The sequence below is a fragment of the Cherax quadricarinatus genome, chromosome 86, assembly GCF_038502225.1.
Source record: "Cherax quadricarinatus isolate ZL_2023a chromosome 86, ASM3850222v1, whole genome shotgun sequence".
Classification (NCBI taxonomy): domain Eukaryota; kingdom Metazoa; phylum Arthropoda; class Malacostraca; order Decapoda; family Parastacidae; genus Cherax; species Cherax quadricarinatus.
Genome location: NC_091377.1, coordinates 16,678,487 through 16,696,620, shown reverse-complemented (window position 1 = coordinate 16,696,620; position 18,134 = coordinate 16,678,487). Strand labels below are relative to the sequence as shown.

The 18,134-nt window shown below is 41.5% G+C and overlaps 1 protein-coding gene across 7 annotated transcripts in view; it reads right to left on the bottom strand.

Annotated features, from left to right (window-relative positions):
- Window positions 1–18,134, bottom strand: part of LOC128703085 (LIM domain-containing protein jub) — a 347,638-nt gene that overhangs the window by 234,097 nt on the left and 95,407 nt on the right. For 5 of the 7 annotated variants that reach the window (XM_070103671.1, XM_070103683.1, XM_070103684.1 and 2 more), the window contains exon 2: window positions 16,333–16,597. In XM_070103671.1, coding sequence (XP_069959772.1) covers window positions 16,333–16,359 — 27 coding nt within the window. In that variant the 5' untranslated portion in view covers window positions 16,360–16,597. The remainder of the gene's footprint in view (window positions 1–16,332; window positions 16,598–18,134) is intronic. The other 2 variants (XM_070103674.1, XM_070103673.1) reach the window with 2 other exon arrangements.

Here is an 18,134-nt window from a genome sequence, read left to right as displayed (position 1 = left end):
TGTTACTGCTGGCTGCACGCAAACCAACGTACGAGCCACAGCCCGGCTGGTCAGATACCGACTTTAGGTGCTTGTCCAGTGCCAGCTTGAAGACAGCCAGGGGTCTGTTGGTAATCCTCCTTATGTATGCTGAGAGGCAGTTGAACAGTCTCGGGGGCCCTGACACTTATTGTATGGTCTCTTAACGTGCTAGTGACACCCCTGCTTTTCATTGGGGGGATGTTGCATCGTCTGCCAAGTCTTTTGCTTTCGTTGAGTGATTTTTGTGTGCAAGTTCGGTACTAGTCCCTCTAGGATTTTCCAGGTGTATATAATCATGGATCTCTCCCGCCTGCGTTCCAGGGAATACAGGTTCAGGAACTTCAAGCGCTCCCAGTAATTGAGGTGTTTTATCTCAGTTATGAGCGCCGTGAAGGTTCTCTGTACATTTTCTAGGTCAGCAATTTCACCTGCCTTGAAAGGTGCTGTTAATGTACAGCAATATTCCAGCCTAGATAGGGAAAAAAATGGACATCAAATATTCACTTTCTGATGCACATAAAGAAAAATTGGCCAGGAAATGGAAAACTCTGAGTTTAAACTGAATGTATCATATAACGTCCAGGAAAGACACAAGGTACATAAGAACATAAGAAAGGAGGAACACTGCAGGAGGCCTGTTGGCCCATACTAGGCAGGTCCTTTACAATTCATCCCACTAACAAAACATTTGCCCAACCCAATTTTCAATGCTACCCAAGAAATAAGCTCTGATGTGCAAGTCCCACTCAAATCCAACCCCTCCCACTCATGTACTTATCCAACCTAAATTTGAAACTACCCAAAGTCCCAGCCTCAATAACCCAACTAGGTAGACTGTTCCATTGGACATACGAAAGTATTGGTTTGGAAATAGGGTAGTAGATGAGTGGAACAGTCTACCTAGTTGGGTTATTGAGGCTGGGACTTTGGGTAGTTTCAAATTTAGGTTGGATAAGTACATGAGTGGGAGGGGTTGGATTTGAGTGGGACTTTCACATCAGAGCTTATTTCTTGGGTGGCATTGAAAATTGGGTTGGGCAAATGTTTTGTTAGTGGGATGAATTGTAAAGGACCTGCCTAGTATGGGCCAACAGGCCTCCTGCAGTGTTCCTCCTTTCTTATGTTCTTATTCATCAACTACCCTATTTCCAAACCAATACTTTCCTACATCGTTATTGGGCCGTGCGGACGTGCTGCGCAGTAGCTCCTGATTGAGTTGGCTTTTGCGCAGCGTTGACGTGTACTTAGCTCTGTGAAGACCTGTTTGCGCACTCTCTACGAATTGAAGCAAGATGCCCTCCAACGAGCAACTTTACCAACAGCTTAAGGAAGAATTGAGGATGGTGAAGATAGAGATTCGGCGACTGACTGAGGAAAACAAGAAGATTCGTAGTAGTCCTCCTGTTTTGAGTCCTCAGGTCAAGAAGGGAAACTGGTCAGTGGCTGGACAGCAGGGAACGAAGTTGACGATCAAGAAGACGAATGGAAAGGTAGAAATGATGAAGAAGAAAGAGACTGCCGTGGAAACTGTTGTGGAAACATCTAATACATTCTCAGTGCTACCCGACGAATGTGAGTCGACTACTGGGAACATCACGACGAACGACACCAAGGAAGGTAAGAATAGTTGTTGTTGTTGTTGGAGATAGCCAAGTTAGGTATATGGATAGGGCATTCTGCTTGAAGGACAGGAGTAGGAGACAGAGTTTGCTTTCCTGGGGCTGGGATGGAGGATATTGTTAGCCGTCTGGATGACATCATGAGAGGTAATGGGAGCAATCCTATTATCTGTCTCAGTGCTGGAGGCAACGATGTTGGCAGACGTAGGAGTGAAGACTTGATTAGCAGGTATAGGTCAGCAATAGAAATAATTAGGAGTAAGGGTGGGAACCCTGTCATATGTGGTATTTTGCCAAGGAGAGGAGTTGGAAATGAATGGTTGTCCAGGGCAATTGGTGTCAATTGCTGGCTGGACAAATACTGTAAGGAAAATGCGGTAACATTCATTGACAACTGGGACCTCTTCTATGGCAGAAGTGACATGTATGCCAGGGATGGGGTTCACTTATCTAGGTCTGGGGTGGTAGCACTGGCAACTGCAGTGGAGGGAGCAGTTAGGACTTTACACTAGGAATAGTTAGTGGTATGGGTTTTGGCAGGAAAACAGTGAAGTCCCAGTGTAGTAATATTACGAGTTCTAGGGGAACTAGTAATAAGCAGAACGAGGTAGATATTGAAAAGCCAGGGACTTTGGGTGATAAGGACAGTAATAGGTTTAGTAGAAAAACAGAAATGAGCAGGAAGGGTAAAGAGAAAGGAGAGTCTTTCAATGTTTATTATGCTAATTGCCGTAGTGCTAGGAATAAGATGGACGAGTTGAGATTAGTTGCTAGTGCAGGTAACATTGATGTATTTGCCTTAACTGAGATGTGGTTTAATTCAAAAAGTCGGGACATGCCTGCGGAATGTCATATTCAGGGTTTTAAATTGTTCCAAGTAGATAGAAGTATCGGGAAGGGGGGTGGGGTGGCATTGTATGTCCGAGATCGCTTGAACTGTTGCATAAAAACGGGTATTAAGTCTGAAGTAACACATACAGAGTATGTTTGGATAGAATTTTCAGAGGGGCATGAAAAACTGATTTTAGGAGTGATATACCGTCCCCCAAACTTAGATAGGGACCAAGGGAGACTACTATGGGAGGAAATTGTTAAGGCCACAAGACACGATAATGTAGTAATTTTAGGAGACTTTAACTTTAGTCATATTGATTGGAATTTCTTGACTGGGAATTTAGAATCATACGACTTCTTAGAAGTAGTTCAGGATTGTTTTTTGAAGCAGTTTGTGACAGAACCTACAAGGGGAAATAACCTGCTTGACTTAGTTATGGCAAGCAATGAATCCCTTGTTAATAATTTAGAAATTTCAGAGGAACTGGGTGCTAGCGACCACAAATCGATTACTTTTAGCATTGAATGGAAGTACGATAGTAGCGATAACTCAGTAACAGTCCCAGATTTTCGCTTAGCAGATTACGATGGGCTTAGAGAACACTTATCATCTGTTGACTGGGGTAACGAAGTGAGCTATAAATATGACAGTTTTCTGAACACTATACATGCTGCTCAAAGAACGTTTATCCCATATAAAGAAATTAGATCAATAGAAATGACCCAAAATGGATGAATAATAGGCTCAAATATCTACTAGGGCATAAGAAAGGAATTTATAGGCGTATCAAAAGAGGTGAGGGTCATCTTATGAATCAGTATATTGACATTAAGAGGGACATTAAAAAGGGGATAAGAAAAGCTAAAAGGGACTATGAAATTAAAGTTGCTAGGGATTCTAAAACTAACCCAAAAAGTTTTTTCCAGGTCTATAGAACAAAAGTTAGAGATAAGATAGGTCCCCTTAAAAATAACTATGGGCACCTTACTGACAAAGAGAATGAAATGTGCTCGATTTTTAATAATTATTTTCTCTCAGTTTTTACACAGGAAGACACTAACAATATTCCAGTAATTAATTTTTATAGTGGGCTAGAAGAAGATAAATTATGTAACATCACAGTCACTAGTGAAATGGTTGTGAAGCAGATAGACAGACTGAAGCAAAATAAGTCGCCGGGTCCTGATGAGGTTTTTTCAAGGGTTCTTAAGGAATGCAAAATGGAACTCTGTGAACCATTAACTAATATTTTTAATTTATCTCTTCAAACAGGTGTAGTGTCTGATATATGGAAGATGGCTAATGTAATTCCTATTTTTAAAACAGGGGACAAGTCGTTACCGTCAAATTACCGCCCAATAAGCCTGACCTCAATTGTAGGCAAATTACTAGAGTCAATTATAGCTGAGATTATAAGAAGCCATCTCGATAAGCATAGCTTGATTAATGATACTCAGCATGGATTCACAAGAGGCCGGTCTTGTCTAACTAATTTATTAACTTTCTTCAGTAAAGCTTTTGAGGCTGTTGACCACGATAAAGAATTTGATATTATTTACTTAGATTTTAGTAAGGCTTTTGATAGAGTTCCGCACCATAGACTGTTAAAGAAAGTGGCAGCTCATGGCATTAGGGGAAAAGTGCTCTCGTGGTTCGAGTCATGGCTCACTGACAGGAAGCAGAGAGTGTCCATAAATGGGGTTAAATCCGAGTGGGGATCTGTAACAAGTGGCGTTCCACAGGGATCAGTCTTGGGCCCGTTGTTGTTTATAATATATATCAATGATCTTGATGAGGGAATTACTAGTGATATGAGCAAATTCGCCGATGACACAAAGATAGGTAGGATAATTGATTCAAACATAGATGTTATGGAACTTCAGGAGGATTTAAACAAACTCTATTCTTGATCAGAAAAGTGGCAGATGCAGTTCAATGTAGATAAATGCAAGGTTCTGAAGCTTGGGAGTGCCCATAACCCTAGTACTTATAAGTTAAATGATGTAGAACTTAGCCATACAGATTGCGAAAAGGACTTGGGGGTTATGGTGAGCAGCAACCTTAAACCAAGACAGCAATGCCTAAGCGTACGTAATAAGGCAAATAGATTACTGGGATTTATATCAAGAAGTGTAAGCAACAGAAGTCCAGAGGTCATACTGCAGCTTTATACATCATTAGTAAGGCCTCACCTAGATTATGCAGCTCAGTTCTGGTCTCCATATTACAGAATGGACATAAATTCGTTAGAAAACATTCAGCGTAGGATGACTAAATTAATACATAGCATTAGAAATCTTCCTTATGAAGAAAGATTGAAGACTCTTAAGTTACATTCACTTGTTAGACGAAGAATGAGGGGAGACCTGATCGAAGTGTATAAGTGGAAGATAGGTATTAATAAAGGGGATATTAATAAGGTCTTGAGGATGTCTCTCCAAGAGAGAACCCGCAGTAATGGATTTAAATTAGGTAAGTTTAGATTTAGAAAGGACATAGGAAAGTATTGGTTTGGAAATAGGGTAGTTGATGAGTGGAACAGTCTACCTAGTTGGGTTATTGAGGCTAGGACTTTGGGTAGTTTCAAATTTAGGTTGGATAAGTACATGAGTGGGAGGGGTTGGATTTGAGTGGGACTTTCACATCAGAGCTTATTTCTTGGGTGGCATTGAAAATTGGGTTGGGCAAATGTTTTGTTAGTGGGATGAATTGTAAAGGACCTGCCTAGTATGGGACAACAGGCCTCCTGCAGTGTTCCTCCTATGTTCTTATGTTTAATTTAAATCCAAAGTCCTAAATACTTTTTTTTCATAAGCAAAATGCAGAGCTAAAAGCAAATCCAGGATCGTGCTTAAAGGAGATGGAACTTACACTTGTGCAACACAGGTATACAACACCGACAACATGAAAGTTGTAATAAAGTTGGTAGAATTACCGACAATATGTAAAGTAAAAGGACACAAGTGCAACTAATGTGACATTTATTGTAGCAACGTTTCGCTCTCCAGGAGCTTTATCAAGCCATTACAAACAATACATGGACACAGAGGGTATATAAAGGCTCAGAGTGAGGTGAATACTAGTGAGGTACCATTTCGATGTTCACTAGTGGTAGTAGTAGTAGTAGTAGTGGTAGTGACAAAAGCAATTAATTCGTACATGAGTAAAAGGATATAAAAGCTATTACTTGGGTAACATAAAAATAGGTTGGACAAATATAAACTGGAATGAGGCAGGTTGTTTCAGTGTTCACTCTCTGTGCTTTGTGTAGTATAACAGGAGAGACTATGTGATGGCAGGGTTTGCTGTTTTCAGGAGGATTCTTGCTAAGACTTCGGAGATGGTGAAGCTGCCGTTGTTTTGTTTAATTGTATTCGAAACAGCGATCAGTGCTGATTCAAGGCACTTGCGTGTGCGGAAATTAGTTTCTTTTATCACTAATTGGGCGTCTCTGAATTTCATAAGATGATTGGTGGAATTTCGGTGTTGTACACAGGCGTTGTTTAAGTTGTCGTTCCTACATGCGTATATGTGTTCATTGAGGCGGGTGTCGAGGTTTCTTGCTGTTTCACCTACGTAGATCTTGTCACAGCCTCCACAGGGTATAGTGTAAACTCCTGCATTGACTGGTTCGTGGTGCTTGGGTTTTGTCCTGGTTAGATCCTTTATTGAAGTGGTAGAAGCGATGGCGACTCTGGTGTTAGCTTGTGAAAGTACTTTTGAGACGTTTAGTGCAACCTGGCTGTTGGGAAGAATTATAACTTTGTTGGGAGCGGTGTTGATGCGTGGAGAATTGATGATCTGAAGAGCTCTTTTCTTGCAGTCTTTGATGAAAAAAGAAGGAAATTGTAACTCAGTGAATGTTTGGTGAATGTAAGTACATTCCTCGTCAAGAAACTCAGGACTACAAATTCGGTATGCTCTTAGGAAAAACCCGATGATGATGCCTCTTTTGGTCTTGGTATCTTGACTGGAATAGAAGTGTGTGAGATCATTTTTATTGGTGGGTTTCCGATAAACTTGAAATCTTAGGTTGTTGTCTACTTTGTGAATGAGGACGTCGAGGAAAGGTAGCTTGTCATTGGACTCTTCTTCTAGTGTAAACTGAATCGCTGGTTCAACTGCGTTGAGCCTTGCCTGAAGATCCCGTACATCAAAACGTTTTGGAGTTATTACGAGGACATCGTCCACGTAACGTAACCAAGTGACGCTTGAAGGGATGATGTTGGCGAAGTGTTCAGACTCTAGGTGTTCCATGTATAAGTTGGCTAGGACGGCACTTATTGGCACCCCTTCTCTCCAGCTACCCAAGCTTACTTAACTGAATGTGCCGAAGAACTTTCTAACATCGCTAAGGAAACCTTTGAAACGAAACTGCAAGGAATATGAGGGCCAATCTTCAGATTGACCAACACACTGCTGAGCATATTCTCAGCACAGTCACCACAGCTAACCTCCAACAGAAGATCAAACTCAATCGCAAACTTCAGTACCTCTGCACTAACAGTCGGTGGAAGGATATGGGACGCGAATCCCTGATAAACAACTTATCGTCACGCACCTTAACCGACTACGAGAAACAAGCACTGAGTCTGGGACTCAAATTTACCACCAACATATCAACTCAATCTTGTTACCAGGAACCATAGACACAGTGACAGCAACTTCCAGAAGGGTTATATACAGGGCCTTCTCACTGCAGCTTTATGTGAACCTTCTTCTTCTAATCTTCCTAGAAGATACATCACTGCCCTTAAGGACCTCGCCAACGACCCCAACATTATCGTCACCACCGCCGACAAAGGAGGTGGAGTCGTCATACTCAACACCAGTGACTACAACACTAAAATGATGGACCTTTTGAATGATCAATCTACATACGAACCTATCAGCACTCAACAGTGGGAGACGCTCACCAAAGACTTTCTATACAAAAGCAGACAAATACTCAAACGCACTAGAGAAGGGAAGAAACTTCTGTACTTGTTACCAAGCAACCCTAAACCAGCACACATGTATGGTTTACCCAAGACCCATAAACACAATATTCCTCTCAGACCAATCACGTCAGGAATAGGCAGTGCTCCACACAAACTAGCCGGAGTTCTTGCCAAACATCTTTCCTGCCTTCTGGGGACCATCAGCCCCGCTCATCTTAAACACTCAGGCGACCTTCTCAACCGCATCCGTAACCTCTCCATCCGTAACAAGAAACTAAGCAGTTTGGATGTGACTTCCCTCTTCACAAAAGTACCTACCAAAAAAGCCATCGAGGTTCTACGACGTAAAGTCAACCAGGACCTTAATCTTCCTTTACCTCCCGGAGATTTTGTTGACTTGATTGAACTCTGTGTTAACTTAAACTGTTTTTCCTTCAATAACAAGCTCTACAAACAAACCTACGGCATGGGAATGGGGTCCCCAATAAGTGCCGTCCTAGCCAACTTATACATGGAACACCTAGAGTCTGAACACTTCGCCAACATCATCCCTTCAAGCATCACTTGGTTACGTTACGTGGACGATGTCCTCGTAATAACTCCAAAACGTTTTGATGTACGGGATCTTCAGGCAAGGCTCAACGCAGTTGAACCAGCGATTCAGTTTACACTAGAAGAAGAGTCCAATGACAAGCTACCTTTCCTCGACGTCCTCATTCACAAAGTAGACAACAACCTAAGATTTCAAGTTTATCGGAAACCCACCAATAAAAATGATCTCACACACTTCTATTCCAGTCAAGATACCAAGACCAAAAGAGGCATCATCATCGGGTTTTTCCTAAGAGCATACCGAATTTGTAGTCCTGAGTTTCTTGACGAGGAATGTACTTACATTCACCAAACATTCACTGAGTTACAATTTCCTTCTTTTTTCATCAAAGACTGCAAGAAAAGAGCTCTTCAGATCATCAATTCTCCACGCATCAACACCGCTCCCAACAAAGTTATAATTCTTCCCAACAGCCAGGTTGCACTAAACGTCTCAAAAGTACTTTCACAAGCTAACACCAGAGTCGCCATCGCTTCTACCACTTCAATAAAGGATCTAACCAGGACAAAACCCAAGCACCACGAACCAGTCAATGCAGGAGTTTGGAGGCTGTGACAAGATCTACGTAGGTGAAACAGCAAGAAACCTCGACACCCGCCTCAATGAACACATATACGCATGTAGGAACGACAACTTAAACAACGCCTGTGTACAACACCGAAATTCCACCAATCATCTTATGAAATTCAGAGACGCCCAATTAGTGATAAAAGAAACTAATTTCCGCACACGCAAGTGCCTTGAATCAGCACTGATCGCTGTTTCGAATACAATTAAACAAAACAACGGCAGCTTCACCATCTCCGAAGTCTTAGCAAGAATCCTCCTGAAAACAGCAAACCCTGCCATCACATAGTCTCTCCTGTTATACTACACAAAGCACAGAGAGTGAACACTGAAACAACCTGCCTCATTCCAGTTTATATTTGTCCAACCTATTTTTATGTTACCCAAGTAATAGCTTTTATATCCTTTTACTCATGTACGAATTAATTGCTTTTGTCACTACCACTACTACTACTACTACTACCACTAGTGAACATCGAAATGGTACCTCACTAGTATTCACCTCACTCTGAGCCTTTATATACCCTCTGTGTCCATGTATTGTTTGTAATGGCTTGATAAAGCTCCTGGAGAGCGAAACGTTGCTACAATAAATGTCACATTAGTTGCACTTGTGTCCTTTTACTTTACAACATGAAAGTTAAGACACTTGTGCAACATCTGGTTATCTTTATTGTAGACGTTTCGCCATCCAGTGACTATCAATACAGATTCTTGGACACCTATATAAGAGCCAGTCTCCTTGCCTGTGCTTCAGAATCTCTACAACTATGGTGCTGTAAACACCACCTTCAAGGCTGAGGGACTGATTACCTCATCTTTTGAATATAGTTTTTCTGTTTTTCTTATTATGTCCAAGAATCTGTATTGATAAAGCCACTGGAGGGCGAAACGTCTACAACAAAGATAACCAGATGTTGCACAAGCGTCTTAACTTTCAACTTACACTTATAACGATATGTTACAATATGACTGTGTTCAGTGAGCTATAAATTAGTCCAGAGACAATCTAAATGAACTTTTCACGAGACTCACAACCCTGCCAACACTACCTGGAGTATACCTGGCGAGAGTTTCGGGGGTCAACGACCCCGGACCCGATCTGAGACCAGGCCTCGTGGCAGATCCAAGTCTGATCAACCAGGCTGTTACAGTTGGCAGCATGTAAGCCGATGTAAGAACCACAGCCCAGTTGATCAGGTACTGATTTTAGGTCACTGTTCAGCGCCTTCTTGAAGACAGCCAAGGGTCTATTGGTAATCCCCCTTATGTATGCTGGGAGGCAGTTGAACAGTCTCGGGCCCTTGACACTTATTGTGTTGTCTCTCAGTGTACTAGTGGCGCCCCTGCTTTTCATTGGGGAATGATGCATCTCCTGCTGAGTCTTTTGTTTTCATGAGTGATTTTCGTGTGCAGGTTTGATACTAATCCTTCTAGGATTGTCCAAGTGTATACCATCATGTATCTTTCTTGCCTGCATTCCTGGGGATACAAATCGAGGGACTTCAACCATTCCCAATAATTTAGGTGCTTAATCGTGCTTGTGTGTGCTGTGAAAGTTCTTTGTACACTCTCCAGGTCAGCAATTTCGCCTGCCCTGAAGAGTACAGTTAGTGTACAGCAATATTCCAATTTAGAGAGAACAAGCAATTTGAAAAGTATCATGGGCTTGGCGTCCCTAGTTTTGAAGGTTCTCATTATCCATCCTGTCATTTTTCTAGCAGATGAGGTAGATACACTGTTGTGGTCTTTGAAGGCAAGATCCTCTGACATTATCACTCCCAGGTCCTTCACATTAGTTTTTCGCTCTACTGTATGGTTAGAATTTGTTGTATACCCTGATACAGTTTTAATTCCTCAAGTTTTCCATGTCTGAGTAGTTGAAATTTCCATTCATTAAACTTCATGTTTTCTGCGGTCCATTTAAAGATTTGGTTGACGTCCGTTTAGTGTCTTGCAGTGTCTTCGATGGAGGACACTGTCATGGCAATTTGGGTGTCATTTGCAAAAGACGACATGGAACAATGGATTACATCTATGTCAGATGTGAGGATGAGGAACAGGATGGGAGCGAGTACTTTGCCTTGCCGAACGGAATTTTTCATTGTAGTCGCCTCTGTGTTCTGTTTGTTAGGAAGTTATAGGTCCATCTACCAACTTTTCTTATTTCTTTATCACGCATTTTGTGCGCCATTACACGGGGGTAGCACTTGTCGAAGGCTTTCACAAAGTCTTTGTATGCATCTGTATTTTGTTTATGCCCTAAAGCATCCAGGACCTTGTCATAGTGGTCCAGTATCTGCGACAGGCAGGAGTGACCTACTCTAAATCCGTATTGCCCTGGGTTGTGTAACTGTTGGGTATCTAGGTGGTTAGTGATCTTGCTTCTTAGAATCCTTTCAAAGATTTTAATATGGATGAGAGCGCTACCAGTCTGTAGTTCTTCGCAACTGCTTTACTGCCACTTTTGTGGAGTGGAGCTATGTCTGTTTTAGTGACTGGGATGACCCCTGTGTCCATGCTCCCTCTCCACAGAATGCTGAAGGCACGTGATGGGGGCTTTATTGCAGTTCTTAATGAACACTGCATTCCATGAGTCCGGGTCTGGGGCAGAGTGCATGGGCACGTCATTGCCTCTTCGAAGTCTTGTGGTGTTAGGATAATATCAGAAATTTTTGAAATGACCATAAAAAAAATCATAAAAATTGTAGACCCTTAATTTAGTTAACAGGTCGCTTAACACCGAGTCGTACTGGGACTTTAGTATCTCACTCATTTCTTTGTGTCATCTGTGTAAGTCCCACCTCGTCTAAGCAGGAGCCCAATAATGGATGTTTTTCCCCTTAGATTTGGCATAAGAGAAGTACTTTGGGTTTCTTTCAATTTCATTTATGGTTTTAAGTTCTTCCTGAGACTTTTGTCTCCTGTAAGATTCTTTAATTAAGCTTAAATTCGATATTTGCTATTTCTCTGACCAGTGCCTCCCTTCTTATTTTAGATATACCAGCCCTCTTAGCAGCTCTGTGATTCTTTACCTTCACCTGTATAGGGAGCGTCTCTCTTTAGTTTACATCTTCTCTTTCTTAATGGAATGCACCTTGAGCAGACCTCAAGTGCCACAGAGTTAATTTTGTCTAGGTAAAGGTTCGGATCCATGTTGTTTAGGATATCTTCTCAGCTCGTTTCATTTGGGACATGGTTGACTTGTTCCCATGGTGTGCCTTTGTTACTGAATTTTATGAAGGCACCCTCATAACTGATCACATTTTACTGGTCAGGAGCCCTGCCCATACATGTCTGTACCTTTATTATGCTGTGATCTGAGTGTATTATCTTTGAGACGGTTATATTATGTATCGGATTGTCGTTGTTAGTGAAGATAAGGTCCAGAATATTTTCCAGTCCTGGAGGCTCTATTTGCTAGTTTAAGGTGAATTTAGTGCAGAGATTTAATGGCTCATTTGTGTGTGAATTTTCATCTGAGCTGCCTCCTGGGATGATCTCTGCTCAAACATTATCTGCTACACTCCTCCATTTTAGGTATTCCAAGTTGAAATCCCCCAGGAGCAAGATGTTTGGGGCAGGAGTTGGGAGGTTTTCCCAGACAGTAGTCAATTTTCAAAAGCTGATCCTGGAATTGCTGGGAAGTTGCTATAATTTCTGACATAACTCTAACCCCTCTTAAATACATAAAAAAAATGGATTGCATGCCCCTGCACTCTGACCCGAGCCCTGACTCGTGGAACTCCATATTCATCAAGAATTGCAAGAAACCACTATTTCATGCCCTGAATATTTTATGGAAGAAGAGTCTGTACACAGCAATCATCCCAGTCTTTAAAAGACACCGAGACAACCCCACTCCACAAAGGTGACAGTAAAGCACACACAAACTATCAAGAGTGCTGACCTTCCACATTATCAAAATGTTTTAGTCTTAAAAGCAAGACTGGTAATCATAGGGCATTTCAAGAACTGCACAAGCCAGGGCTGCATGCTTATACAACAAGTCGTTCCTGTCTCTCGCAACTGCCTGTCTATTATGACAGTCTTGGATATATTGGCAGATAAAATGAGGACGTATTATGCATAGACTTTGCACAAGACTATGACAAGTGTGACCATTGGGTAACAGCCCACAAAAATGCGTGCAAATGGAATGAGTGGAAAAGTGAGATGAATATATTTCTTAACGAAGAGAACCCAAACTGAAATAGGAAATTGAGTGAAATCAAAGGTTGCCGTAGTGAAAGTTCGTTCCGTAACTACAGTGCTGGTCCATGTTCTCTCTCATATCCGACATACACAAAGGCATATATCAGAGAAATGTATTATCCTTTGGTGACGATACTATAACCTGTATTAGAGTGGCATCAACTGAGGACACAGCAAACTTGCACGTTGATATAAAGCGAGTCTTCCGGTAGGCTACTTACAATACGATATTCAGTCAACAAGAACAAGTTTCAGTTACTCGTTTATGGAAAGAATGAGTAAATAAACACTGGAATGGAGTATACACCAAACTCTAATTACTCAACAGAGTGGAAGCCTAATGTGATTGACTTATTAGTGATTATGTTGGAAAATTCACCTTAAAAGATCAAAACAGTGTTACAATCTTAACCGCAAGGAAGATGATAGGCTGGATAACTAGAACCTTCAAAACAAGTGATGCTAAGCCAATGATGATACTCTTCAAGGCACCTGTGCATGCTGAAGAATTCCTGGGCTCAATGCCCCAACGGCTGCTCCCACGCGAGGCTGCACTCTAATACCTATTTCAAAGCAGACAAAACGCAGACCTCAAGAATATGCAGAGAACTTTCATTACTCTTAAATTTAGTTAATGAACTAAGTTACTGAGGATTTAAAGTCCCTCGTTCTGTACTCCTTGAAAGGTGGACAACGTACATTATAATTTACAGCTAAAAAAGCATTCTAAGATGATCCCAGATCTATATATATATATATATATATATATCTATATATATATATATATATATATATATATATATATATGTATGTGTGTGTGCAATAAGATCACAGTAAACAGGTGATTTCAGAATATGCAAAACAACCACTCTGAAAGAATAGAGAAATTCCAAGCGCTTTCGTGACTACTCACATTATCAAGGAACTATCTTATTGCATACTTTCATAGTTCCTTGGATGCTTTACTTTCATAGTTCCTTGATAATGTGAGTAGTCACGAAAGCGCTTGGAATTTCTCTATTCTTTCAGAGTGGTTGTTTTGCATATATATATATATATATATATATATATATATATATATATATATATATATATATATATATATATATATAGACACACACACACACACACACACACACACACACACACACACACACACACACACACATACATGGTAGATAGCGCCAAGCCTCTTACTTTTAATAAATAACATAGAGTGAGTAGCTAAAAGAAAACAAGAGGTCTTCAACAGCTTCCCTTCCTACGTAAGGTGGATCACCAACATAACCTGGCTGCCTGCACGACACAACTGCTGACATAACCTGGCTGCCTGCACGACACAACTGCTGACATAACCTGGCTGCCTGCACGACACAACTGCTGACATAACCTGGCTGCCTGCACGACACAACTGCTGACATAACCTGGCTGCCTGCACGACACAACTGCTGACATAACCTGGCTGCCTGCACGACACAACTGCTGACATAACCTGGCTGCCTGCACGACACAACTGCTGACATAACCTGGCTGCCTGCACGACACAACTGCTGACATAACCTGGCTGCCTGCACGACACAACTGCTGACATAACCTGGCTGCCTGCACGACACAACTGCTGACATAACCTGGCTGCCTGCACGACACAACTGCTGACATAACCTGGCTGCCTGCACGACACAACTGCTGACATAACCTGGCTGCCTGCACGACACAACTGCTGAAGTTAGAGTATAAAAGAAAATGTACAGGTGTAAACACGTGATGCCTGGAGACTCCACTCTTTATCCATGATCCTTCCTATATACCACTCTTTATCCATGATCCTTCCTATACACCACTCTTTATCCATGATCCTTCCTATATACCACTCTTTATCCATGATCCTTCCTATACACCACTCTTTATCCATGATCCTTCCTATATACCACTCTTTATCCATGATCCTTCCTATATACCACTCTTTATCCATGATCCTTCCTATACACCACTCTTTATCCATGATCCTTCCTATACACCATGTATCCAACAAGTGTTCTTGTATACACTTGAGTACAGGTAGACAGCATCGTGTCTTCTAGCGTGTACAGTAGTCACTTGTGTGGTACACGGTGGTCACACACTTTCTTACAGTGGACCAACATAGTCTACCTAATATTTTCACACGTGTTTTATGTTAGCGCTGTCATAAAACTCAAGAAAATTTGCAAGGCAAAATTTTAACATCTCTAAAACCACGCTACATTTGTCACGCTAACTTTTTTCAAGCTAGTCAACTAGTCTTTCTTACTATCTTTTCTGTTGCACTAACTAGGACGTTAGTGGCTAATCCACTTCTGCTTTATGTTGGAGTTTCTTGAGGGTAAAGCTGAAGTGTTCTAGCAAGCCGGGGGACACATATACTGCTAACACTTCATGTCACGGTTACAAATGTTTTTTGACTCGCGAAATCGTAATGACACGATTGCAAACAAACCATGCCAGGGGTGGGTTAGAACTCGCGGCCAGAGAGTCATAAAACTCCAGACCGTCGCGTTAGCCACTAGCCCAGCTAGTCACAATAAGATTCATCGAACTAGGTATATTTCTACACCATAGGAAGGTTAGCATAGGCACCACTGTGACCACAAATGCAAGTTTTTATAGACGAATCTCCAGCTACCGTGGCCGTGACGAACTCTAGCTCAAGTCCCCTCAAAGCCGTCAACATGACTGTGGCTAGCTGGTCCAGTGGCTAACGCGACGGTCTGGAGTTCTGAGACTCTCTGATCGCGGGTTCTAACCCCGCACGTGGTATGGTTTAGAATGCTGTTGTTGGTTATAGATGAGTAAGTACAGTCATGACCATGCTTGATGATTCACACATGAACACACAATCGTAGTGCAGCGAGCTAAATACCTTCTTACTCTCACATCTGACTTTTAACAAAATTTTCATTTTAAATTACCTGAACAATGAGACAAAATTATGTTTGTTATACAAGTACCAAACGAAATATATTGATGAAAATTGACCATACTTAAAGCACATTCCTTCCACTGACTGCACCTGCTGCTGAACTTGAGTATTTAAGGCATGAACATTTTACAGAACACTAGTACATTGTTATTATTCAGTGCGTTCAACATATGAGGTTGCTAACATTAATTATTCACTGCCATTACTACCAATGTTCAGTGAAATTAACACTATGCTATCAACTGAAAAAAATACACTTATAATACGTCTTAAGTCACAGGTGATAACCCACAGTAATTTTTAAAAAAAGGGGAAATCTCCCCACTATTTAGGATAAAAACAGGATGATGGATGCTTAGTCATTCACCAGGCAACTGTAATCCCAACGCCAGGATAAAGTGACCCAGCACTTTGGGCAGTGAAGTTTAAAGTGATTTGTATACTTAGAAGGAATATAACAAGTAGTCAAGACTCTTTTCTTACCTGTCCATTTCTTGCAGACGGTTCACGGGCTTCTTGTTTACACAATATATAAATATTAGCATGAGTTGGGCCACACTCACCTGACTATAGTTGTACCCGTACGCCATCTTGGGGTAAAGTAGCCAAGACTGGAGAAGTTATTTGTACTAAAACAGTAGGTAGCTGGCTGCAGACGTGGTGGTGGTGGTAGAAATGTTGTCAATGGTGGGGTGTGGTAGTGCTAGAAAGGTGCGTCTCGACTCACCATGGTGACGCAACATCACACTGCAGTGTGAGCCTCAGCTCCGCACACCTGCTACTAGAGAGAAGCCCACCCATCAGTCTCTTCCAAAGCAACACTGCTGCCTGACAATACAATACAAAAGACTAAAACACAAAACAAACATCAAAACACAAAACACACAACACAAAATACACAACACAAAACACACAACGCAAAACACACCGCAACACAAAACACCCCCCACACCAAATACAAAACACAGCACACCACAAAACACACCGCAACACAAAACACACAACTAAAAATACACCACAACACATAACACCCCACACACCACAACACAAAACACACAATTAAAAACACACCACAACACACAACACCCCACACACAACAACACAAAACAATGCACCAACCCCCCCTTCCCCCCTTCACACATATGAAGGAAAGTCAGTGGATAAGATGTGAGATTTCCCTGACAAAGTGCCGAGACAGAAGTATTTCATACCCAGAAGAGGCAGCAATAAGAAAGAGAGCCTTAGTTCAACCAGAAATATCTAAAGGAAAATAAACGAAAAGTATAAGAGCATTCAGAAACAGAAGTAATGGAGAGAAGAATGAAAACAACAGATTAGTCATAAACGAGTAGGCAAGAGTGGAAAGAGAGGCTGAGCGACAACTTGAGAATGACACAGCAGTAAAGGCCAAGTCTCAACCAAAACTGCTTCACAACCAAGTTCCAACTAAGTAAGGTAACAGTAAACACCAGATCATTCCACTGAAGGAGAAAGGACAGCTCACGAGAACTAACAATCTGTGAAGTGTTGATCAAACAACTTGAGATTACTTCTCAGTGGAAACAGGAGCAATACTAGAAAGCCTATAAACAACCTTACCTATCTTACCTTACCTTACCTTACCTTACAGGTACAAGACACCATACAACAGGGGGAGATGTACAGAAACTTTTGATGACACTGGATACATCAAAGGCAATGGGACCCGACAAGATGTCACCATGGAATCTGCGAGAGGGTACAGAAGCACTCTCAAAGCCACTAGCTGAGACTTGCAACAACAAGTCAGTGGATGGAGACAGGACCGCCAAGGTAGCCCCTAGATTTAAGGAGACAAATAGGAAGCACTGGACTACAGATCAAGTTCACTGACAATATACATTACAAGGAACTGGAGATTATCAGGAGAGTGGTGGAACACTTGCAGAGATATGGTTTCGTAAACAATAACCAGAATAGGTTAAGAAATTGCAAAATATGCCTTGACAACCTATTGGAGTTCTATAACAAACAGATCTGAAACAGGAAAGAAAAGAACGAGTGGACTGTATTATTTTTAGATTGCAAAAAGGCATTTGACGCTGTACCCGACAAGAGGTTGTGTTAAAAGCTTGATGTGAGGAATAACAGTGAATGTACTCTGGTAGATCAAAGAGTACCATAGGGAAAGAAAGGAAAAAGAAAATAGACCTCATAATGGGATAGAGCAACAAGTGAAGTTCTGCAAGGATCTGTATTAGGATAGTACCGTTTCTGGTCTGTGTGAATGATATGCCAGATAGGATTAGATCAGATTTATCTATGTCTGTTGATGAAACAACAGTGAGGATAACAAAAGGATACGAGTAGATATGGACAAAAAACA